The 26,748-nt window shown below is 42.9% G+C and overlaps 1 protein-coding gene across 1 annotated transcript in view; it reads left to right on the forward strand.

Moving 5' to 3' along the window:
• The window catches only part of znf423 (zinc finger protein 423), a 143,368-nt gene that overhangs the window by 70,386 nt on the left and 46,234 nt on the right, over nt 1–26,748 (forward strand). The window contains exons 14-18 of the mRNA XM_083972863.1: nt 88–666; nt 774–958; nt 1,586–2,022; nt 2,425–2,638; nt 4,319–4,403. Of these exons, the coding sequence (XP_083828989.1) occupies nt 88–666; nt 774–958; nt 1,586–2,022; nt 2,425–2,638; nt 4,319–4,403 (1,500 nt within the window). The remainder of the gene's footprint in view (nt 1–87; nt 667–773; nt 959–1,585; nt 2,023–2,424; nt 2,639–4,318; nt 4,404–26,748) is intronic.

The following is a 26,748-nucleotide window of genomic DNA, read 5'->3' on the forward strand; positions in this document are numbered from 1 at the left end:
AGCAGAGGTTGGGATTTCCTTGACAGCAGTATTATAGAGTCGGTTCTGCTTGAATCTACATATCTGAACTTTTTCCTCATCTCACAGGTCTCAAACCTCGAAAGTGCATTTTCTGCGGGGAGACGTTTGGAACAGAAGTAGAGCTCCAATGTCACATCACTACACACAGCAAGAAATTCACATGTCGCTTCTGCGGCAAAGCTTTCCACGCCATCTCACTGCTAGAAAGACACCTGAGGGAGAAGCACTGCATCTTTGATGGCGGCAACATCACCGGCAACGGAGGTGGCACAGGGAGCAGTGGGAGCCAAAATGGGACGCCCAATGGGCTGGCGCAGTCCTCCAAACGAGGAGGAGGAGGAGGCGGGGGAGGAGGGAGTGGTGGAAACGGAGGTGCAAGTGTCATTGAAAGAGCATCGGTGGTCGCTGCTGAACAGGCCGACCTGCAGAACATGTTGCTGAAGGGTGCAGTTGTGGGAGGAGGAGGAGCAGGCCAGGGGGCAGACACAGTCAACAGCCACGAGGCAAGCGGGGGCGAAGAGGAGCTGGACAATTCAGAGCCCATGTACGCCTGTGATATCTGCGGAGCGGCCTACACCATGGAGTCCCTGCTTCAAAACCACCGGCTGCGTGACCACAACATCCGACCAGGAGATGATGATGCTGGTAACGACTAGTTCCTTTTCTTCCTCGTCCGTGTTTATTGTTTTGAAGGTGTTGTTGTAGTTAAGTTCATCAATGATGCCAATAATAATTTTGCATTGTGGAACCAGGTTCTCGAAAGAAGAAGGCAGACTTCATCAAAGGGAACCACAAGTGCAACGTGTGTTCGAGAACTTTCTTCTCAGAGAGCGGGCTTCGCGAGCACGCGCAGACGCACCGTGGCCCCACAAAACACTACATGTGTCCGATATGTGGCGAGCGTTTCCCCTCTCTGCTAACCCTCACTGAACACAAGGTACTTCTACTCCCTCTTTCCACCCTGTGTATGTACTGTACAGTTACATGTTTGGATGTTCTTTTCAGCGGTGTTTAGGCATGTAATTGAGAGGTTTGTGCAGAGAGAACAAATGTAGTGTGGATGCCTCACAGGTATAACAACACAGATGTTTGCGCAGAAACACATTTTGCTTTTCTCTTGTGTTACATTTTGCTGCTGTCTGTCTCTGTATCTGTCTTTTGATCCTGAAACTTCTTTGGCTGCTTTGAAAAAATAAAAGTTAAATTGTCCTATGAGAGGCAATTTGCGCTGCACCACACTACAGAAAAATGTTTGCATATTTAAAAAAAAAAAAAAGCCTATTGTGTAATTCAGCTATAGTCAGTTATTGCAACAGAACCTTATTATGTTTATGTAAAAGACTTTGGAAGGCTCATATTTTTACAGAAACACGACTTCCAGACAAACAAAACAATAAAAAAACACTAATAATAATAAATAGCGGTTTTCAAGTACCATAGAGTTTTGTGTAGGATGAATATTGTTTTTTAAAAGTTATTTTATCTATGTTGTGATAACAGATGTAAGCATTAGTGTTTTCTTGATATACTGATGATTCCTGTGCCCCCCCGCCCCTCTCTCCAGGTGACCCATAGTAAGAGCCTGGATACAGGAACCTGTCGAATCTGTAAGATGCCCCTGCAGAGTGAGGAAGAGTTTATAGAGCATTGCCAGATGCACCCGGACCTCCGAAACTCCCTTACCGGCTTCCGCTGTGTGGTCTGCATGCAGACCGTCACCTCCACCCTGGAGCTGAAGATCCACGGCACCTTCCACATGCAGAAGCTCTCCACTGGCTCTGGACTTGGAGGGGTTGTAGGAGTAGGTGGGAACGGAGCAGGAGGAGGAGGAGGTGTATGCGGAGGGAATGGCTCAGCCTCTTCATCCCCTAACGGGCAGCTGCAGCAGCACAAGCTGTATAAATGCGCCTTTTGCCTAAAGGAGTTCAAAAACAAAGGGGAGCTGGTGAAGCTGGATGTCAACGGCCTACCTTATGGCCTCTGTGCTGGCTGCATGAACAGGTAGGGTGATGTCTTAATGGATTTTAAACTCAATCACCATGGTAACTCTTCAGCCTCTTCAACACTTCATGACAGTTTAACTAGGTAGATTACAGTCGACAGTGACTACTTGTAACAGGCTGAGACACTAAAATCAGTAGACATTGTAATATTTATAATTTAGTCTATCTTTCTATCTTGGTATTGAAGAACTGACTCTTTGACAGACAGGTCAATGCGCATGTTAAACTAAGACTAATGGAAACCTTTATGTTCTCCTAAAATGTTGTGTGCAGTGTTTTATGCTTTCACAAACATAAATGTTCACATATAAATTTTTTTTCCAGTGCAACAGAGTGCACCTGTAGTTCTTGCTGATTGCTCGATTCATCTGAAATTATGACAAATTCTCAATCAAATCAGGGGCACGAACGGCCAGAGCCCGAACCAGGGAGGAGCTGTCACGCCTGGAGACACGCAGGGAGAGAAGACCATAGTCGGGCTGAGGTGTCCAGAGTGTGGGGTGAAGTTTGAATCCCTGGAAGACTTGGAGAGTCACGTCCAGGCAGATCACCCTGAGGTCAGCCCCGAAACCAGCGCAGCAGGAAAGAAGGCCGAGGCTTCACCTGCGCCGAAGGTGAGACACAGAATACCTAGATGATACTGGGGGATAAATGATTTAATATAAAATGCTGAATGAATCTTTCTATCTCTTGAAGACCTCTAAAACCAAGTATTTGCTATTACTCCTTCCTACAAGGAGAAGTATGGTAATGTGGATAGGTGTTGTATAAAAAGTATCAGGTTTGCATCTTGAATATTAATATTTCAGTTTCCCTACATGCAACCAACCAATAGAATTAGCAGGACCGAGCATGCAGTGCAGTAGAGTAGACGAGACATTACGCACCATGATGATGGCAGCGTTGCATTTAAAAGTCATGTAAATAAGATAAACAGCATTTAACAGATGGAGACATTTTCAGGAGTGCAAGAGACTCAAAAATCCTGCTGACTGTATGTTTCCATGAGTTGTGTGTGTGTGTGCGTGAGGTGTTGATGCGTGCTGCTGCTTTTGTGTCTGTAGCTTGCATACGTGTGCATGTGTGTATGTCGGTGTGTGTCAGCTGAGCCCCACTGGGTCCTGCGGCTGGGGCGTGCTGAGGCATTGTGGGAGCTGTTCGCTCTACTTGATATTGACAGTCAGGCTCCCCGGGACCTGCCGCGTGTCTATGTGTGTGAGGGTGTGTGCTAGGATGTGTGTGTGTGTGTTTGTGTGTATGTGTGTGTATGGTTGTGGTTGTGTGTGTGTGTGTGTGTTGGAGACAGTTCCCAGGGAACCTCTGTCTTACCTGCACCTTTGTTTCTGCTTAGTCTAACAGCACAAAGAAGACAAAGTAGGATTTCTGTGTGTGTGTGTCTGTGTGTGTCTGTGTGTGTATGTGTGTGTGTACTCAGTCTAGCAGGCTGAAGCAGCAGAGAGATAGTGGAAGTGGGGCCTTTGTGTATTTTGTATGTGTTTGTGCATGAGTGATCGCTGTGTGCTATGAATGGATAAGCAGAGCCTCAGCCTCTCTCTCTCTCTTTGTTTCTGTATCTCTCGCCCTTGTTTCTCCGGCTCTTTCTGTATCGCTTTCTCTCTCTCTCTCATCTTCTTTTCTTACACACTCATTTCTTCTGTTTCTGTTTCATTGCTCCTTCCCTTAATCTTTTTCTCGTTCACTCCCTCCCTTATTAATTTCTGTCTCTCTTTTTCTCTGCAGAGGTCTTACTTGTGTGTGTGTGTGTGTGTGTGTGTGTGTGTGTGTGTGTGTGTGTGTGTGTGTAACTGCCTACCTCCTCTTCCTTTCACCAAGTCTCCAAAGATTTGCGTTTTCAGTGTTGCTTGATTAATGTGAGACTTTGTGTGGGGCATAGAAGTATCATATGTTGAGGACTCTAAGGGAAAGGGTATGGATGCAATTTTAAAGACAAATTTTTAAATATTTTTTCCAATGTTTGACATTTTTCAAACATTAAATATCTTAAAATGTTTTCGCTTTCTCCTTGTTATTGCTGTTCTCAAACACCTTCTTAATTATGAGCCTGGGGGGTTATTTACTTTCATTCTCTCCTTTTTTGCAAGCAAAGAGTTGTTATGCCTTTTCACACAAACTATTCCACTCTTGGGTGTAATAAATAACTTATACTTATATTGACTAATAGCATAATATTATTTTTTAATGGTGATGTACGCATTTAACGTGCTCAATATAAATATTCGTTTTTGTAATAAAACCAAAGTTAATGTTTTGGCGTTTGTGTTTCTTTGTTATAGAAAAAGACCTACCAGTGTATTAAATGCCAAATGACGTTTGAGACGGAGCGAGAGATCCAGATACACGTCGCAAATCATATGATCGGTGAGTGAGGCACTGCTCTTTCTCTGTGTGATGTGTGATTTGTGTGTGTGTGAGAGAGACTGTGTCTGTGTTATCCTAATGACTGTGAATGTCACATCTCTTATTTAGCCTTTCTGTTCAGTCGCACAGCCACACTGCCACTGAGTTCTTCCCACACACATTTATTTTAACATAGACACAGAGGTGTGAGACAGACAGCTGAAGTGAAGAGCTCTTTTTGACTTGTGCGCTTCCTGGACCAGCTGTTGTGCGATTTGTCACTTACCTGCTCCACTGAGGGTTGGAGATAAAACTTTCTACACTGAGTGTGAAAGAAAACTTTTCTTTCACACTATTGAAGAACAAAAGTGACAACAAGTTTGTATAATCATTCAAACATGAAATGCTTGGGTATGCATGCAGGTGATAGACAGATCCATGCACACCTTCATCTGGGTTTTCTGTTGCTACGTGTCAGTGAGCAGTAAGCAGCAGAACAACAAGCTCAACAGGCACTTACCAACAATCTTGGTTTAAAATAATTTTTATTTAGATTGACTTGGACATCGAAACCCCAGTTATACTGCGGTACTCCTGAAACAATGTGCCGTGTGGTCAGAAACAAAATGCACTGCAGAGTGTTTGCGTGACTAAGAGATTGCAAACACGTGTTAATTGTGTGTCTGGCCAGCTGTTTTTTTGCATGAGAGAGACTAATGCAAAAGATTCAGATCCAGAGCTGCCAGAGGGATGTTCAGCTTTTTCATTTTGATCCACTTATCACCTGGTAAAGGCTGAGAACAGAGTCTGTAGAAATGTGTGTGTGCGTGTGTGCGTGTGAGAGAGAAAGCACCTGTTCTCAGTGGCACATGTGTGTTAAACTAAAAAAATGTGTTTAACTGCAACTACCTTTTTATTTTGGAGTCCATGTTCTTTTATGAGCTTCCCCTGTGACAGTTTTTTCTGCTCGCTACTAATGCTGCCTTAGCATCTCTGTCGTCACGGAGATTAACGAGGTGGGCCCGAGAGTTGTGCAGGGGAACAAACGCTCTCTACCCCCGCCCTTAGCCCCACAACAGACCTGACAGACAATCCCAGAGTCACTGATGTACTCTGAGTTGTGTGTAGGTGTATGTGTGTGTGTGTGTGTGTGTGTAGGAAACTGAAGTAGAGCAAGAGTCTATGCGTGTGTGTGTATGCGTGTGTGTGTGAGAGTGCTGACATCGCTCTGAGTCATCTAGTAATGTCTGGAGACGTTAGGAGAGAGAATTGAAACAGAAGTACAGCTGGAGTAACTTTTACTTCTTTCCCCTGTGGTCCGCACACTCTCACACATTCATACACTCTCTGTCTCAAACACACACACACACACACACACACACACACACACACACACACACACACACACACACACACACACACACACACACACACACACACACACACACACACACACACACACACACACACACACACACACACAGAGAATCACGGATACACAAACACAGGGACAAAGCTTTCCCACACATGCACACACTCCACCCACATAAAAGCACACACACTTAGTATAGTTTCTACTGTCTTTTACCTACAGTTCCTCCCTGCTTGTCTGTCTTCTTCACTCTTCACTGCATTACTGAAACAAGCTCCTTTCAGTTTTTGCCCTATGCCCCCTCTCTCTATTTCTCTCTCTCTTTCTCACACACACACACACACATACGCACACACACAGTCTTGTTCGCTATCCTATCCTGTGCCTACACCTACACAAATCTTAATCATTGCAAAAAAAACCACCATAACCCTACCCCTAAACCTAATTCTGACCCTAACCCCAAAACCTCAATCTCAACCCTCAATTCTTGTTGCCACGGTTACATTAGTCTGCATGGGTTAGCGTGCATTCAGGTTAAAGTCCCCACTGAGCTACAAGAACAAGAACACACACACACACACACACACACACATGCACACACACACACAGATCCACACAGTGGTGGCAGTTTTGGGTTAATTAACATGCTAATTATGTGAAAAGCTAGCACAGATTAATTATGAAATTGAGGCAGATTATTTTTAAGAGCTTGCCCAGTTCCTATTATTATATTTCCTACAACCCTCCCCACCCGTTAATGAATAAGGAGGCAAATCAGAAAAAGATCTCATTTGGTGCAAAACCATTGGTGGTGAGGAAATTAAAAGAGAGACTATGCACATTTAATTTTTCCCGTCTTTTATTCTTTTATTTTCTCACTTTCACTGCAGGCCTCTCAGTTACTTGAACTCTGCTATATCCATGCTTGTGTCAACATGTGTCCTTTTTGTTATCAGGTCACCAGTGGACAGTCAGGAGTAAAAGGTTTGATTGCCATCAAAACAAAAAAAAAAAAAAAAAAAAAACAAATCACTGGCTTCTCTAAAGGGCTTATGTAGTCAGCTTTGTGGCACAGCAGGCCGCCCACACCCAGGATTTACCTCTGTCCAGCAAGGATAACATTTTCAATTCTGTACCTGCGACAAGAAGTCCCTCAAAAGTGCAGAAATCCTTGTCTCTACCACTGAACATCAACTCAAGTTACCTTTAAGTCAATGCCAAATACACATTTCAATTTGTCTCAACTGAACAACATTTAGTGTATCTGGTAAAGAAAAAAAGAAAAGCTGATAGCCCTATCAGCTTTTCTCACTCTTTTTACTTGACTTCATTTTACCCAATACCATTGTTGAGTGTTGCACATTACAAAATATAAATCTTTAACTCATTATCTTCTCATCCCCAGTAAGTTGAAAGTCTGAATATTAAGGATTTATTATGGCTGTTGTGTTGTGTCGAGACAGCAGTTTACAATTCTCTGCAGGCTCCACCTGTTGTTGTGTATCAAAACAAAGTGAAACCACAGTGTCATAAATTCACCATATTAAGAAAACTAATTACATATGTTGTGGACTCCTGTAGGCTCACGATGTGAGCGTGCATCTTGCCAATACAGTACACACCAGCTGGCTCAGTTCTGTGTGATGTTGTGAAAGTGTTTCTTATTACATTAGTCTCTGTCTCTTATTCAATTACAGTACATACCTCTCCTTAATCCTCCCCTTCCTTATTTAACCAACACCATCATTAACTTATGGCCAGTATCACCACCATGTCCCTCAGTGTCATCAGGACACACACATTTAGTGAAACGCCCTACCTACAGAAAAAAGAAAGTGCACAAAGAAGAAGAAAACAAGTGAAACAATCAAGGTGTGATTGTTATTTTTCAGTCAAACAAACCTGTCACCATTATCCTGACAGGTTTGACTGGTTAAGGGAGAAAACAGGAGGGAGGTTCCTCTTCCCTAATCAAGTCCAGTAATGTGACTGTTGCATTGCTCCATGGGTAATACATGGTGCACCCCACAGTCCTGTTAATTACGCTGTCAGAAAGAAAAAGAGAGACAACATCCAGGGAGACGGAGGAAGAGCAGGTCAAAGTGAGAAATCTAGAGAGGAATCCTTGTGGTGTGGAGTAAAAATCACCGTTAGTGAGCTTAGGCTCCAGCGAACACAGCACGGAGGACAATAGTCAATTAGTTATACTGCATACACGTACGCTTTTTATAATCGTATACTTGAGCTACTGTGTTTAAGTCCAATAAAATGAAGATGATGTGGAACTAAAGTATTTGTTCCACAGGCTGATATTTAAAGGAGAGACCCTAAAATGGTTCTCAGCCCCAGGTTCTGCTTTACTGTGATGGTATAGTCCCACCCTGTGTGTGTTCCCGCTAGTTTTGGCTGTTAGACAGCACACAAGTTAATTAAAACACCATGTGGTCAATGCCCTGCTCTGGAGGCAGACACACAACGTGAGCGAGGAGAGGCACAACAGGAGGGAGAGGGAAATCATGCAAGAAGGTGGAAGGGACAGTTGAAGTTAACGGTTTTAAACGTGTTTTTACTGCTTGGTTTGTTCACCAGTAGCTTTCTTATATTCAGAACAATGGTTCTACTTTTTGCTTGTCAGCTTATTCCACAGGCCTGTGTGGATTGATGTTTTCCCGGCTTGTAGCTTCAGCCTGTGTGATCTTTTTTAAAAGATGTTTGAACAGGAGCGACTCAAACAGGTGTCAGAATAGCATAGGCTATGTAAACCTCTGCACTGTTGGTTTAGGGTTGGAACAAGAGCTACGGTGGATAAGCTCGCAAAATACCCCAAATTCAGTACGATGTGACGTCCCACAGAAATCCCTCCAGAGAGCCAATCTCACATTAAGTGATTTTGGCAGGACCACTTCAAAATGTACAATAACTGTTCAGGGATAATAATCTAGGAATAATGCTGGTTTACTGTTAGTGGCCGCACTTCACATCCTTAAAACACACACATACATTCACACATAGCCTCAGTCCATCTCCCACACACTGAGGAGAGAAAGGGGGAGAAATTGAGTTATCTGTTTTTGCCTCAGGTACCACCTTGCCATGTGAGGTTTTTTTTTTTTTTTTTTTGGTTTTTTTGTGTGAGAGACAAAACCCTAAGGGCAAGTACAGTATACAGTGCATCATGTGTCTTCGTTTAGATATAATATATGTACAAATTGCATTAAAGGAGCAATTGTTTGCTCATGTATTTTGTAGGTTAAAACGGCATATTTATGCATTTAATTTGTTTTTGCCAGTGTCTTCATTGTAGAGACGCCGGCACGGCCTCTGTGTTTGTGAGTGAATCCCTATTAGACAAAAAATAACTCTTTGTCCATGCAGGTTTTTGTTAAATGTCTGGCATGTGTGTGTTTGTTTGGGTTGGGGGGTATCCCACCTGTGTGTATGTGTAATCACAGAGCTGTGTGTGTTCAGTTTGTCTTGCCCCCAACACTCCTGAGCAGGTGGGATGGGGAGGGTGGGCTTGAAGAAGCAGAGATGAGAGGAGAATGTAGCAAGTATTTATTTGTGTTTTTGGCTTTGTGCACTTTGGGGGGGGTTTCTCTGCGGGTGGAGCTGCCCATTCAGGCAGCTGATTTTGACAGAAAAGCAGCACCGTGTTTGTGTCTGTGCATCTGCAGCTCAAACAAATGTAATATTATGACTTACCGGGTTGAGTTTACATCACCTGCTGCAACACACAAACTCTAATTGTTCACTCTAGTTCGTCACAATTAAGACATAGTATGCAGATCAAGGAGGATTACAATAGATTCCTTACTTTGAGGTTTAATTGTTTGTCATGACTCGGTCTGTTTTGTCCTTGTATCTCTTTTCCCTGCTCCTCTCATCCTATGTGCATGTGTGTTTGTTTCTATGTGTATGCGTGCGTGTCTCCTTGGACTGCACCGCAGCGATTTTTGGCAGCCTTTATTGTTTTCTGCTGTGCAGCTGCACATCATGAAGAAGTTCCCTCCCTGTGTAATGGTGTGAGGCGAAGGCACAATTCTGTGTGTAACGTGTGTGTGTTAATTCATTGTTGGTCCAGTTTGACATGCAGTACATTGAATCAGAAAGCAGCTTCCTTGACATAAAGTGTCACTATAGGATCCCTGTGGAAATGCTGATTGTAGATTTAGTTAAACACTCACTGTGATGTAAATAAAAATTTAAATTATGATATTCTTTATTTTAAGATACATTGAAAAAGAAATAGTCACACTATCTAGGATATTTTTGAAATCAGGTTTTAATAGTCTAATTGCTGTGCATGTCTAACCTGATTTTAAGATTGTGCCTTTAAGGGGCAAAGACCATTCACACACACACGCACACACGCGCACACACACACACACACACACACACACACACACACACACACACACACACACACACACACACACACACACACACACACACACACACACACACACACACACACACACACACACACACACACACAGGAACACATTCAGGAATAAGGTCCTTGACAGCATGTTCTGAGTGTTGCATGCAGCCACTAATGCTTTACTAATCACCTCATTCTAGATTTCACAGCATGAGACCTCACTTCTCAAATGCACATGCACACACACACGCACTCTAACATTTTCGCTCATTTTCACACATACACATCATGTGTGTCTGCACAAAACACAAGCTGTGTACACACAAAGAGCCACAAAGAGCATGCTACTGTAACTCCCCTGTCCATTAGTCCTAATTAGGGCCCAGTCTCAATTAGCATACCTACTGTAACCCTTATGTGGACCTGCTAGTAACACTATGCAGCGTCCCCTCTCACTGTTTCTGTCTTTGATGAAATGTTCCTCCCCCCAACCATGACTTCCGTTTCTTTTTCCACCTTCTCCTCTCCCTTTTTTCTTTTTTTGTTCACCTCCTCTCTGGTCGTCACTGGAGCCTTTAGCTGTAGCAGCATTTGATCAGTCAGCTTCAAGCCTCTACTGTGTCACATGTCACTGTAGCTATGCGGTAGCTAACGAGCCGCTCAAAAAATAAACACATTCACTGGGTGAAAGGTTTCAGATCATTAAGTTGATTTTTAAACAAAAATGGCTTTTTTTTATTGACAGCGAGCTACTCTGCCTGCAATACTGCCTTTTGACTCCTCCCACCACATAACAAGTTGCCACTACGTATTACTAACCCTGCCCATTTTCTCCTCCGCTCTCCCCCATTCCCACCTGCCTTTTGGATGGCATGTAGAAGAGCCCACCTGTCGGCAAGGTTTGTCCCCTTTCTGTCTCCTTAGCTCGCATTATGAGCAAGACAGCACAGTGCTGTCTCACTGCCTGCCCATCAGCATTTCATTTATAAGCATTCTTTTGCTTTTGAATATGTATAGTTGTATTTTTTCCAACACAGATATTGGCAAGTCACAAATCTTAAAGCCACATTGCATGGTGTGGAAAAAAAAAATGTGGAAGTAGAAATTTAGTTCTCACCTCAGGCCAGACGTTGTTCAGCATTTTTTTCAGTAGTAGACATCAATGGCTACGTTAAAACAGTATAAACTGTGATCAAAAAGAATCTGGAGAGATGATTTTAAATACAAATTTTAGCCAAATCTTTGGCCAATTACCCCTGATTGCACCTCATTCACCCCAATCCCTGCTGCTAGCTGCATGTTTCATTTTCCTTCCCACCTCATACACAACACACACACACACACGTGCGCACACACACACGCACACACACACACACACATGCCTTGGAGGTATCGAGTGGCCACTCACCTGGATCTAAGTGCTCCCTGTGGAATGTGGTGGCTAATGATGTGTCCACAGCATGAGCTTTACTTACCTATTTACATCAATGCACTCTAATAACGTTAGGTAGCTTTGCTTATTCACATCCTTAACATTTAGAGAATAAATTGTTGATGACATACTTGAAAACTGCTCTATTTTTGTCTCTGCTGGTCGGAGTCGGTATCATTTCACTCTGGATAACCCTCAGTGAAAAAGCTGCATCTGAGCTTTTTTTCCTTGAAGGTCCCTAAATCTGATGGTGGCATTGAGTGCAGACCAACAGAAAAACCAAAAAACAGTTTTATGAAATCCTCAATGTGGAATAAGGCATTAAATAAACTCGGCTAGCTTATACCTGCAGGTTGCGCTTATCTGCCATTTCACAACAGCCAACCTGCATTCAACCCGACTATTAGTCCTGCAGTCAAATCTGTGATGCGCTTGACTAGTAATGTCGGTCTGCTGTCTAAGCAGCTGTCCCAGGGGCCGTGGCTGAGCTGGTGTGTGTCTGTGCACACATCTTTCTGTGCTTCCTGGTGTCCTCTTTCTTCCATCCACTTCCCTTTTACACATGCACGCACACACACGCACTTAAACGTATGTATGTGTATGTAGTAGTGAGAAGGGTCTAATGTGGTTACTTTGTGTCACTGAAGACTTAATGAGGCGAATAAGAAGCTTTTAGAGTCAATGGAGGTGGATAATGCGGTTGCCGGTTCACTCATGTATGTGTGTGTCTGTCTGTGTGTGTGTGTGTCACAGTCTTTGCCACCGGCGAGTAACATTGCTGTTTTCTTCTGCCCTGTTGCACCTGAACTAAAAGGCTAAGGACTGCTTGGCCTTCTGTGTGGCTGGTGTGCGTCTGTGCCACTGCCAGCGCTAAACTGAACAACGAGCGTCACTCGCTGCAGTTATTAGTGGACAGCTTGTCACACAGTCTGAAAACACTGAAATGAAGTACTGCAGGAACACTGCTAATCCTGTCCCAGGCCGTCCTGTCTGAGAGAGTTTTTAGCACCGCAGGAGGCGACAGAGGAGCGTACTTAACTCTCAACACACGGATCAGTTGGTGTTCCTTCCTATCCGTACTGTAGTAGTAAAGGCTGTTTACACAACTCCTCACTCACCCTGCACCTCTCCTCAAGCACTGCTGCTCACACACTACGTGCTCTCCATTCCTACACACACTGAAATCCTAAAAATGTTGTCACTTACACTACTACTACTACTGGGGCTGTCACTATGTCTTTCACCACATTCAACACTATAAATATTCAATTGAAGGGCCTGTTTCAAATCAAACTTCATGTCGGGTACACACTGCATTTTATATCAGACTATTTAATAAAATGATTTAAATATTTATTAAATGTTAGAATGTTTTCAACAACAAATTTTCCGTCTTTTGCTTTGTTTTTGTTGTATAAATATAAATCTACCGGTACTGACAAATTGCCTTGTACTAAATCAAATTCGTAAACCACAAAGCAGGTTATTTAAATCCCTTTACCAGACAAATAATAATATTAAAATGTGATTCATAAACACTTTGACTGGAGGCCTGAGCGGGATGTTGCTTTGCACCATGATGGTATGAACACAGATGACAGCCCTCCCCCGTCTTCCATCCCTCCCTCCCTTCCTCCCCCTCCTTCCATCCTTCCCTACATCCCTTCCTCCCTCCCTCCCTCACCACCTGGAGCCAGCGAGCCGTGACACCAGAGGGAGGGAGGGAGTGAGTGATGATGAAGGGACAAGGGACCGAAGAGAGAGAGGGGGAGAGAGAGAGAGAAGGCCACAGAGGGCTAGATGAAGAAGAAGAAGAAGAAGAAGAAGAAGAAGAAAGGGAAGGAAGGGAGGGATGTGAGGATTCACGATGAGATGGGGCATATGTAGACACATGTAAATAAAAAAATGTCTGTGTGTGACTATTAATTAATTTTGCTAACACATTTACTGAAAGTGATTGTGTTATACATACGGTAAAAGTTACATATAAGTATTGAACTGTTCTTTTTCAGTGCATAAAGTCATACCTTTAGAAATTTTAATGAGGAAATTGCTGTAAAATGTTGCTTTACATTTGTGGCAAACAGCAGAACGTGCTCAAAACGGCAACTTATGAATAAAGTGATGATTTATGAGTGTAACGTTCTCATAAGTCCATCGACTCCCCCTGCATTGTTCGGTCTTTGGCGTTTCCAGTCCCTCTCTGTCATGCTGGTGTGTGCATTTCTTTCTCCTGTGACACTGTTAAAAGAAACTGTTTGCTGTCTGTTATCCCACATAACCCGCCAATGTCGGCTTTATTGACTGCGCATGAATACATAGACAGAATTTTTAGTGTATTTCTGTTTGTTTGTGTGTGTGTGTGTGTGTGTGAGTGTGTGTGTTTGTGTGTTTTCCAAGGCTGGGAGCATGGTGGTCCCCTGGAGAGCTAATTTTGTCGTCTTCTCGCTTGATTTACCTTCTTCTTCTTCTGCTGTTTATTACCAGTCATTACAAGCTGTTTGGAAACCTAATAGGACACACTGACAAATAGACTGGGAGAGACCCAACTAGGATAAGCATCAGAACACAAAATAGTAATTTCATGTGTGTTTGTCTATGTGTGTGTGTGTGTGTTCTCTTATTGAGCACACGGCCTATGATAGAAAGCTTTATACCGCACTTTACTAGAGTGAGTGTTTTTGTCAACATAACATAAGCTACAGTTACAGTTACTATACTGGACTCTACCTACAAACACATTTTTTATCCCCCCTCCTCTCTCTTTCTCTCTCTTTCTCTTTCTCTCAACCCGTCCAGGTGTGGCTGCACCAGCTGCTAAAGAGAACAGGACAATTACACACACACACTAACATACGGACACACACACCTCCTCTCGCTCTATCTCTGCTGGCTAATTGTCACAAGACAAACAAGGCGCTTTGCCTTTATGCGCTTCATAAACAGGGGCCAAGCAACAATTAACTCCCTGCTTAATTCACTAACTATTCTGAATTCATTTTCTCCTGTGACAGGCACATCTGTCACAGCTGGTAGCAAGTGAGAGTGTGTGCTTTATTCTGTGCGTGCATTGGAGGCAGAGTTTGGGCCTGTATAGTAATGCAGATGCAACATAAACATTAGGGCGGATTAATACCGTATGTGAGACCCTTGGTGGTCTGTTTGTGTGTATTTAAGACGAGGAGGGAGACGGTACAAGGTGCCAAGGGCGTGTGAGGGCCAGTGCCGACTCGCATAGCAGCTCTGTGTTTCAACAAACTACAAACCAACTTGCTTGACAGCAGCAACAACACTTTGTTCGTTTGCTGACAGCGATTTTTTAAAGAATAAACAGAGCTATTAGTGTTTAGTGTCTCACATCCAGAGAAAAAGAAGAGAAACAGAGATATAAGCATATAATTTAAGGTATTAAAGCCAAAATGTGCCTGTTATTTGTTTGATTTGTTGTGTAGTTTCACCTTATTTACCTCTATTTGTGTGGCAAAATTTCAACCGAGAGGGTTAGTGTTGACTGTTGTTTTGATCTGAGTTTTCTAAAGCCCACAATTGTCGATCAGTACCTGTCGTTTGAAGTGTCAGACTCATATGGACTACACACAAATGCTACACAGTTAAGAGCCCAATTAGTCTCTTGCGGCTTACTGCCATTGACAATAGTCACTATAGTACTTGACAATGAGACAATGTAATCCACTGTTATTGCTGATCCACCTCTGAACTGGTGATGGCACAGACTCTGAACTGGGTGGAAAAGGGGGACATAGTGTGTTGTGTGCATATGTGTGTGTCTGTTGGGTTTCTGTGTGTGTGTGTGTGGTTAGTTACGTATTATTGTTGTGTTTGCTTGCTGAGTTTGTTTGTATGTGTGTGGGAGCAGGAGGCAGCTGTACACTCTTTTAAAGCATCGTGATGTAACACAGCAGGGTGGATTGACCTGTATTTTATTTCAGCTGCGAGTGTGAAGATAGCACAAGTGAGATAAAACAGTGTGGACACAAATAATTGTTCGAACCACTGAAAGAAGTCATACAAAACAAAATGGCCTGCTGCGTAGGGTTTAGTGATGCTCAAAACAATATAATATAACTGCAATGGACCAGCATCAAATATCTAACACAACAACTCTAACCTGGATTACATACATGAATATTTTACTTCCACTTCCACAAGTGCACCCTGTTGATTTGTGAACAGTTTCAATGGAGCTGCTTTTCTGCTGGTGAAATAGAGGGCAGGTATGTAGACATAGAGATGAACACACATCTGCAGTTCAGCAGCAGCACAAACTGCAGCCTCCAAAATGTCTGTGAAGTTGAATCAACACCTCTCTGAAACAGATTCAACACAAACGCAATGTTATAACCTCCATTTTAGATACGATTTAGCGCAGTATTATTGGTGGTCGACTATATTTGTTTCCACTAGATGTGCCTAATAAACTGGCAACTGAGTGTATTTGTTGTTGAATTTAAAAGAAAATCACTAAATAACCTCAATTTTAGCAGGAGGAGTGTGAAGTCTTCGATACAGAACCTTGGCAATACGGCCAAACTCTCAATATGGATAGCTGGCACGGAAATATGTTAGTAAATATTATTTTTAATCTAATTTAAGGAAACCAACCCTGAAATGTCCTTGAATATTTCACTATTGGTTCTCTTCTTGGAAATGTTTTGGGCCTTGTAGAAATTGGATTTTTCTCACCCAGTGGATTGGTGTCATAAATCAAATTTCTCTCCCTGTTTCTAAACACACGTGCATGAATATTAGAGACTAAAAATAAAACCGTGCAAAAGGAAATTAAATGTACTGTAAGCAGTGTAATAAAAAGTTGGACTTCAGTCAGTGCTATCTAGGAAACTGAATAAAGTAGGTTTGTGAGCACAGTGTAAAGGGAGGAACGTACGTAAGTGTAAGTGAGTGAGACATCAGGAAAACATGTTGACAGGAATAGTGGTGAGGTTCATACAGAAAAACTAATGAAGAGATAGAAACTGCAGAGGACATGGAGGCAAAGGGGAGAAGAGGCGAGTTTACACAGATCAATAGGGTGAAAGGAAGAGAAAATGAGGGTGTGGTTGGGTGGATCAAGATGAATAAAGCGAGAGACAGAAGTGGAGTGTGTCAGAGGAGAGGGAGACAGAGAGGATGAGAGCAATTTCTGGCAGGTTTTGGCTCCCTCTCAGTCCTCTTGCCGAGCAGCTGGACTTCATTAGTGGCTGGTGTTAATTACTGGGACTGTACACACACACATGCAGATAAGTGCGCGCACACAGGCACATGAACAAACACGAACGGAAGCGCGCAACATACGCGCACACTCACACAGCCTGTGATTCAGGGTCACCTTGCTAGCCTTGTTTGAACCAGCAGAGAGAGGGGGAGATGGTGCCAGACAGACAGAAAAACAGAAATGGAGAGAGAGCTCACACACGAGTGTCGGTCCACTGTGGGAGCTTTATATGTTATTAATGGTATTTTCAGCAGCTGCATAGTGAGCAGCTGGGAGATGGACAGGTGATACTGTAGATTAGCCAGGGAGTGGACTATAATTACATGTATATATGGATCTGTGCATCAATTTTTGATTGTAATCACAGATTATAAAGTGGGGAGAGATGAAAATTATGGATTGTGTGGATAATGGCTGCTTACGGAGAGGATTATTAATAGCAAAAGAGTGGAATTGCATTTAACAAATGGGTTTGTCCAAATCTGTTTGGCTTTTAAAGAAAGTTAGGAGTTGCTCCTCATTTATCTTAACAGCTTCATTGATTATTTGATTTCATGAACAAACTCAGTCTCTATGAAAAGCTAAACCTGTCTATCAATATGTTTTTTCTTTGATGTTTATATCCTAAGAAGGTCCCAGTTAAGGCAATATGTGCACTCTTTTTATGATCTGTTATTTCCATCCATGTGATGTTTTGGTGATGTCACTATAAAACACAATCGAACTGAATAAAACGTTCTTCAATAGCAGCAGTTTTGTTTGAAAACCGAGCAAGCTTTTCCTAATGTTGAAAATAGAAAAGGCAGAACCTGATTACCGGTGATCAGATGCAGAGGTACTTACATTCATCATTATTATTTCATTTTTTTCATCGTGAATCCTTTTCCCTGTATCTTGTTATTTTGTTTTTAGCTTAATTTTTTTCCTTGTTACTCTACCTCTGCTGACGCCTCGCACTAGCTGACCCCCTGCGGTTCCTGCAGACCAAACAAATTCCATCAAAGCAGGGCATCTGAAACGCAGCTGAGACAAGAATCAGACGGGAGTAACAAGGGAGCAGGTAAATCCAATAGAGACCTCTGAAACAATTAATCAGTGTTACTAAATTTGTATCTATCAGTGTTTGCTGTATTTGACTGTAATGTGACGTTACAGCACAGTTCACCATCAAACAGATAAAAATAGTTGGATTTTTATTGGAGAAGATTTACTTCCTGTAAGTCATGAACAAAATAATGTTAGATCAGTAATACTGTACATGCCCAGCACGAGCTCTCCTTTAAGTTGAATGTTTTTTTGAACCATGACTTTTAGAATATTAATGTTCTTTCGATCAGTCGTTGAGCCGTACAAATTTGTGTGGGTGTAGTAATAAAGAGTTCAAACAGAGCTTTGAGCAGTGACTCACTTTCCTCATAATGATGGACTGTTTGCTCAGAGGTCGTGAACTCATCAAAGAGATGTCCAGAGGCTGCACAGGAGATTGATTATTGATTTATACAGTTGTGTCTTTTGACTTAAATTTATGAGAGATAATTACTGTCTTCATTAACACAACTGGATTCATCCGTGGCTCGTTAGAGTTACTGGATATTATGGATGTGCTGGTGGAAGCCAACACTGTGGTCGTACTGGGCAGCCCCCATGTGTGCAATGTTGTAATGTTAAAAGGTTTAAATAGTGAACCTCAAATGGGCCAATGTGAGGTTCTTACTTTGACCATGAATTTCTCCCCCAAAAAAAGCAAGCTGACTCTCGTTTTGTGTTTTCTGCCTTATTGTTGCTGTCTGCCTTCGAACACACACATCATGTCTTTGGCATACATAGTGTATACTTGGGCCTGTTGCCAGAGGTGGTTCATTAGCCTACTGAAATATGTGTTTTTTTTGTGTGCGTGTGTGTGTCAGACAAGGTTTTACAAATGAGAGTTAATTAATAGAACTCGTATTTTTTTGGCTTAATGGAACCATAAAAAGACTAATGGACAAGTCTCTAATAACATGGTTTATTGAAAGCTCCACCATTCGGCAGCTGACTCCAAAATCGTCGTGTGTCAGTCAGAGCGGCTCCTGTAGAGAAATGGAAGATGGTGTAAAGACAGGCAACAGCACAGCATGAGGTGGGATGCAAAGCCATGCTGGGGGAAGTTGAAGGGTTTTCTTTGGCTCTTAATTACATGACAGAAGACTGGAGAAGACAGGAGCGGGAGCGAGGAAGACAGAAAGGTTGAAACAACAGTACACACTATTGCTCTTATCTTTCGTCTCTAAACAGATGTCGGCCAGGCTGTTCTCTTTATTGCAGTACAAAGGCCTTCTGACAAAAACACGCATACACACAAACACATCGGCAAAGCACATGCACACACACACACACACACACACACACACACACACACACACACACACACACACACACACACACACACACACACACACACACACACACACACACACACACACACAGGCAAGCACACACATCATCCTGGGTAAATCAATGCATTCTGGTTTCAGTAATTTCCCAAGGTGCCTTGCTCTGCGCCCCCTGGGTGAGCAAGGTGACAAAGCCAGTCACGGAGGAGAGAATCTCTTACTTTCTTACTTTTTAGCCATTGTTTGCTTTCTTTTTTCCTCTTCTCTCCTTTATTGCTTTCAGCACTTTCTTTTCTCCGTTTTCCATTGCGTTAACACAACACGCAACACTCTGCTACACTCTGTAAGGAAAGATGTTGACAAATGACAAATCTATAACGCATCAGTGACAGGCAGACTTAATTGGATGATCGAAATTCACTTGAATCTAAAACAGTGTCTGTGTTTTAGCGAATTTATTTTGCCTTAACCAATCAGTGAGGTATTTTGAAGGAGTGTGATGATCACAGAATATCTGTGAGATTAGTTGCAGTAACATTTAGAGCTGCAAAAAGCTCACACATTTCACTATTTGCATAGCAATATTTCTGCTGCGTCAACAATGTGAACAATTCCAGGCATACTGTATGTAAACCCGACAAACAGAAATGTAACACCTGTAAAAGCACATCTGTGTACTAGAGGTAGCAACAGTCACACAACTATGGGACTTCCTGCACAATGTGCTGCACAGCAGAACAACTCACCTGCAGCTCTTCGGCACATTGGTATACTGTACGTTAAGTGTAAAGACTTTGTAATCTGATGGCATGCTGCAGGTTTGTAAAGCAGACAAGGAGTTATACTGCAATAGCACACGCACCTCCCAGCCCCACACATCATGATAATTACAATCATTGTCCTCACATCATTGTTGTTGTGTAATATGGTATTTAGGTGTGAGTTTTAGTCATCCAGTAAGTCCTTTTGTATATTAGTCATTTGCTTTTTTAAATTTCCTCCTTCCACGACTCTACACACACACACACACACACACACCTCACCCCACCTCACGCCACCTCCACCCACCTTCACGTCCTCATCTCATGTTCTCCGTCCCTCCTCATCCTTGTATCTCTCCTGGATGAGAGACACTCATTTGTGACGGAGCCAACCTGCTAATGGTGGATGGCAAGAAACAAAATTGGCCATGCCAAACGCGCACACACATACACGCACACACACACGCACACATTTGTACGTACAAACACGGACATCCATCTGGATACACACACACACACACACACACACACACACACACACACACACACACACACACTGAGAGACTGTCTTACGCAACCCGCATGCACACACACTTTCTCAGGTACATGAGCACGCACGGACACACATCGGTGCATAGATACACAAAGCATTCACACTAATGTATTCACATAAAACTCTGGATGCTCCCTGCTGCATTGCTCCTGGTGCTGGGCTGCCTCTCTGCTCTGCGCCGTGCCTCCTCCTCCTCCTCCTCCTCGCCCGCCTCCTCCCCCACCACCTCCTTCTCCTTCTCCCACTACATCTGGCACGCTCAGCTGCCGAGGAGCGCCATAATTATCCCGCCGGAGACGCACACGCACACACACACACTACTGCGACGAAAGCTCACACATACTTGTCTTCGGCGATCCGCGCCGCTCCCTGCTGCTCTTAGTTACTACCGGGGCTTCATTAGAGTGTGTGGAGAAGAGTGTGTGCATGTGTGTGTGTGTGTGTGTGTGTGTGTGTGTGTGTTGATGTATGGTACTTTTGGATGCTATCCAGATGTTTTTTTCTTTATAGTTGAGGAGTCGGGTGTGTCCTAGATGCAACTGCCCTGCTCCTGTATGCTCAGTGATTTGAGTTTGAATCCTGCCTCTCTGACATGTAATCTAGCTGCTCCCTCCGTTCACATAAGTGTCCAGTCTAATTTAGCCATCATGTATCAGACAGCAAGTGGGCAGCAGAGAGTATTCATCTGTCTGGGATGGATCTAGGACCTCGTTGGGTGCAGGAAGGAGAACGTGGATGTTGGTGCAAGTGCTGTATCACTTATGCACATACGAGAAATCCCTCTTCCTCTGCTTGTATTTATCTTTTGAATATAACTGGAGTGAATTAATGAAAGTCTTGTTTACTAGTATGCGTTACCAGAAATGAGGACACTCTCCTCGTGATAATATAAATGCATTTCATAAAAGGAGTAGACATGAACACAGTCACCCACACTTTCTCTCTCTCTCTCTCTCTCTCTGCAGTATTAATTGCGGGGCTGTTTTTAGTCTGTCTGGTGTCACATTGTAATTACTGGTCTGTACAGGTGAAGGAGAGGCTGAGGTCAGAGCGCCGCAGCCAGACCGTGTGTTGATGGCTGTGTGTGCGCGTGCGTATATTTATAGTATGATTGGCGTTCATTGTGCGAGTTCGTGGTCGTGTTTGTGTAAGTGAAGTCTCTCAGCGCCCGCTGTGGGTGCTCCGAGTGGTAGGGCAGGTTTGATTCCCAGCGCCACTTTGTGTCAGACTTACCGCAGAGCAAAAAGCAATTGAGCTTTGTGGAAAAAGGTCTGGAAACGCCTCCCACCATTCTATTTTCAATCCGTGCTTTTAGAGCCGCAGGAAGCGTGGAATAAAACCTGCATCGGTGACATGGATGGGTGCTAAAAAGCAATCAGGTGACAAGCTTTGACTCTCTCTGTGTGTCACTGAGGCAATAAGCCACTTCAGCCTGTTGATTGCAGTCTCTCTAGATCAGTCACCTTCAGTTTTTACCTAATCCTTTTTTACTACGGAAATGACTGTAAGGCACTTCGTTAAAATGCAGCCATTATAAAGAAGATATAATTAGCTAGAATAAAGCTGCGTGTGTAGATAGAATAACAAGTCCTTTTTCTGCAAGGCTTGGCGTTTGGCAGCCATTTTGGCAACACCCGCAGGCTGTAATTCACGAACCTATTAAAATGAAGGGAGAGAGAGTTGTGAGAGAGAGAGAGAGTGCGCTTTCAGTGGTTGGAAATTAAAACTACATTTATAGAATTCCATTTTAAATTACCCAATTTCACACTGGTGACAAAGCAACAACACAACTTCCTTTATATGTTATAAAGCAGATGATTGGCAGGTTCAGGGGAGGGCAGGCTACTGTATTATGGGCCAGTCTATTCAGGACTCTTAAACTGATCTGTCTCCAATGTCTCTGGTTTAGTCACAACTCAGTCCTGGAGACTTTTCCTCTTTGCTCCATCATTTTCCTCCTGAATACCGTGCCGTGCTGATACCAAGGGCCTGGTCACAAAGGAAACTATTCAACCAGTAGCTGGCCAACAAAACTTGTACAACTGACTTCTGTCTGCAGAACTTTATGGCAGAATTTCTACTTCAAAAGATGGCTAAACAAAAGTGACACACAGCTTTATTTATTTTTCTCTGTTCCCTTAATTTTCAGAACAGTATAGAGATTGGACATTGGTGCTGATTTCCACTTCAGAGTTGAACTCGACACAAAGAATTTGTGGGTTTGGTTGGGCCCCTGTGGAAAAAGGTCCACTAGAATCGTTTTGCTGTGAGTTTTCCTGCGACCAGGCCTTTATGTTTGAAAGAAGCGTTAATTCTCTTTCGTCCAGCCTCGGACTGATCTGACTTAATCACTAGAGAAATCACATCGTCTCTCTGTTCCCCCTCTTTGTTTGTTTGTTTTAAACAAACATCAGTGAGTCATCTAAAACCAGCGTGAATTAATTATTCTATTGGTTTGAATAAAGCTGGGCAGACACTGTGTTGTATTGATCTTGTATGTTGTGTTAACTCTCAGTAGATGTTTTAATCAGCCTTTTGGCATGACTGCATGACTCCTATGCTCATACTAAATGAATCAATTGATCGGCCACGACTTGCTTCTCGCACTTAACATAACCACAGTCTAAATGCATTCTTAATAAAGTTGTTCAAACAAGATGGCCGCACCCTCCGTAAGGTTAAATACAAGGAGAGAGAGGCAGCTAGTTTGTGCAGTTGGACAGAGGAAAATGTGCTGCTGCAGGTGGCTGGGAGTTCCTGATGAAATGCTGTCTGCTGTGCACTGAATTTCAGTTTTATATCACAGCAGTGTCAGTGCTGCTACAGTTTTAGCTACATCTATCACCAATAAAATTGAAACAATTTCACTACATTTTAAAATGGAACTTGTTTATAAGTAGATATTACGGCAAGCAGACTGTGAAACCACTCAAACTGCAACACAGTCATCTGTCTTTCGGTCAGTTTGTCTGTTCCTGGACATACAAATATTGATTACGCCACATGCAGGTGAAATTGGTAATACATCTGTGCTGAGAATATCTTGGTCAGAGTGATGTGAATTCCCCGCTCACATAATGAGAAGCTGTGGGACCAGGTGAATGGCCTGCTGTAGTAGCCCTCAGTTCCTCGCTCCTCTTCTCCTTTAATCCCTGCTGCTATCTCCTGCACTTCATCATCCTATCTGTCCCTCCGCCCCACCCCACCCCCCCACCACCACTGCCTCCCTCTGTTCATTGTCTGTCCACTTCCCCTACAGAAACAGATTTACCCAAGAGAGGCACTGGACGGACACACACACACACACACAAACAGTATCGCTAGGGGCTAGGGGCCTAGGTAGAAGTGTAATTTCCCTAGTGTTCTCCCTAACCTGGAATATCTGACAGTGTGACACCAGAAAAGAAAGGGCCTGCATGTATGTGTGTGTCTGTGTGTGTATGCCCATGTGTGGATGGGGAGTTGTGATGTTTTGCAAGAGGGGAGAGGTCTGAAGGTTTTGGTTTTGTTGTGTTTTTCTTCTTGAGCCTTATTTCCACTGTGAGACCAAACTGTTGCAGGGCGAAGAGGTAAATGTCACATAATGGAGTTTATCACAAGGTCAAGCTCTTGTGGCATTAAGCTTACTGAACAACCCCCGTGCATCTGTCATATATTGTGATTTTACTGTTATAGGAAATGATTGTCTTCATATTGGAAGCATAGAAATCAGCATCAGAATGGTTTTATTTGATGCGTAAAGGAAAAGCTCAAGTTTGAGTCATGGAGAGAGAATACTGGGACCTTATGCAAAGTATCATAAGTAAGTACATGTCTATAGACTTTAACATCTTTAGTACAGAGAGAGAGAGATTTCTCCAAGAGGGAAAATAATTCCCAAGCCAGAGCAGTGTTTGAGCTTCAGATTTAGTTGTATCACTTTACTGATCCCCAACTTCATATAGAAAAAGAATCATATCAGCAGTCAGTCACATTACACTGGTGTGCTTTACTTACAGTTCAACAGTAGCTATGTGGCACAGCACTGCACAGGTATTTCAGACATTTTCACATCACTATTAGTCAAATGGCATCATGTCCCGAGGTCCCGTCTCATCACAAAAGGTGACCGGTCCTTCGCTGTCCGTGCTCCACAGCTGTGGAACTCCCTGCCTGGCGATCTCAGGCAGGCAGCTCAGTGGCTTCTTTTAAATCTCTTCTAAAGACTTTTATCAATTGGCCTTCTCTTAATTTTGTTTGATTGCTTTGTTGAGGATGGGTGATTTTACATTTTTAAGTCCTATTTTATTTTATTTTAATTTTACTTCTCTTGGTTGATGTATTATGTTGTTGTCAGGCAATTCCATCTGATATGTTTTTATTTCTGTTGTACAGCACCTTGTAACTCATTTTATTTTACTCATTTAATTATTATTATCATGTTCACTAATGACTGCAGTGTCAGTCTCTCTGTCTGTCTGTCTGTCTGTCCATCCATCCATCAGTCAGTCGGTCAGTGTTAACGCCTGCAGACAGCGCTCGCTTCCTGACTAAAGTCTGGACAAATGGCTGTCGGATCGATAGCTTCCCACCAGCAATATTTGGTATCAATGCATGTCCTCCTCATTACCGCAGCAGGCTGCCCTCTCCATGGACCTGAATTATTCATACACACAAACAGACACAAATATGCAGCTACACACACACACACACACACACACACACACACACACACACACACACACACACACACACACACACACACACACACACACACACACACACACACACACACACACACACACACACACACACACACACACACACACAGAATACTGCATCAGAGAAGAAGCTGGCGTTTTGCTTTCTCTGACTACCTCCAGTCGCGTCTTCCTCCCGCTCACGAGGAGAAGACTAAGCACCAGCCCCGCCTCCCTGTCTCTCTCTCCTCTCTCTCTTTTTTTAACGTCTCATACACCCAGATGCTTACTCATGAATACTTGCCATGCTCAGCACTTTTCCTGCCTGTGTGCTGTGTCTCATATTTTAGTTTCTAATAATACCAATTACACCGCACCATTATTTTGTGATTCTGTTAAAATTTATCTTTAATAACTTCGGCATCCCTCAGCAAAATTAGCTTGCAGTTACATAAGCGTCTTGGTCAACATTATCAAGTGATAAAACTGATTAAACAGTGCATTAATAACTGTTATTATGAACTAATTTGAATGTTTTATAGCCTGCGTCGTGTGCAATCTGAGTCAGTGTGGATTTGTTTGGGTATCGACAAAAACCTTCCACACTAACCTGTCAGTAGAATAAATAAATTTAAAGATTTTAGCTAAATTTTCACCTCTCCATCCATCTCTTCTCCCCTCCCAGTGTGTTGTCTGTCGTTCATCTGCTGTGATCCAACAGAAATGACCCGCTCTACACCTGGTCTGCTGCCTCAGTGTTATAATAGCAGCAGTAATCATCTCCTCCTATAATAATGATAATAAAACTTAACTGCCTGGTGTTGTTGTAGCTGTTAGTCACTTAATGTTGTCTGCAAATGGTTTCTAATGATGCCACTTGTGTGTGTGTGTGTGTGTAGTGTATGTGTGTATGTGCGGTCCCTATAGTCCAATCATGCCTGCTCTGCGAGAGGAAATAACTATGGGATCAGTGATAATTGCAGAATACATAAAAACTGGTGGGAGTCTGCTCCGGCCCACACCTTTTCACTACACCTCAGTACAAACAAAAACATGGACAGGTTATGTCCATGTTGTCCAGTGTCAGTTGTCTTGACTAAAATGCTTCTCTAGTTACAGCAAGTGCTTCATTAGGTTATTTTATTGTGTTTGGCCATGCACACCATAAGGTACCAGTGACCAACACACACAAGCACATCACAGATTTTAGCATTGCAGCCTACAGGGTTGACTTCAGGCCAGATGTTACAGGGCCCTGCTCTATGTGAATTTTGTGTGCAAGTGTCCAAAGGAGGGTGGGGATATTTTGTTCCACCATTTAGCTTAATATTCAGTATGTAAGTGTGTTTCGGTTAGAGAGAGCTGGTCCTACTGTAGACAGAGATTAAAAAGTGTATAAGTATAATTCATTGCATTCAGAAACTATTCGCAGCGATCCACTTTTGTCACATTTTTCATGCAGCTGCTGTGTGCTGAAATCATTTAAATTCATTTTCCCCTTCATCAATCTGCTCTTAATACAGCATAATGACAAAGTGGAAGCATAATTATAGAAACTGAAGCACCTTCGGCAGCAACTA

This window comes from Trachurus trachurus, assembly GCF_905171665.1.
Source record: "Trachurus trachurus genome assembly, chromosome: 6".
NCBI classification, from domain to species: Eukaryota; Metazoa; Chordata; class Actinopteri; order Carangiformes; family Carangidae; genus Trachurus; species Trachurus trachurus.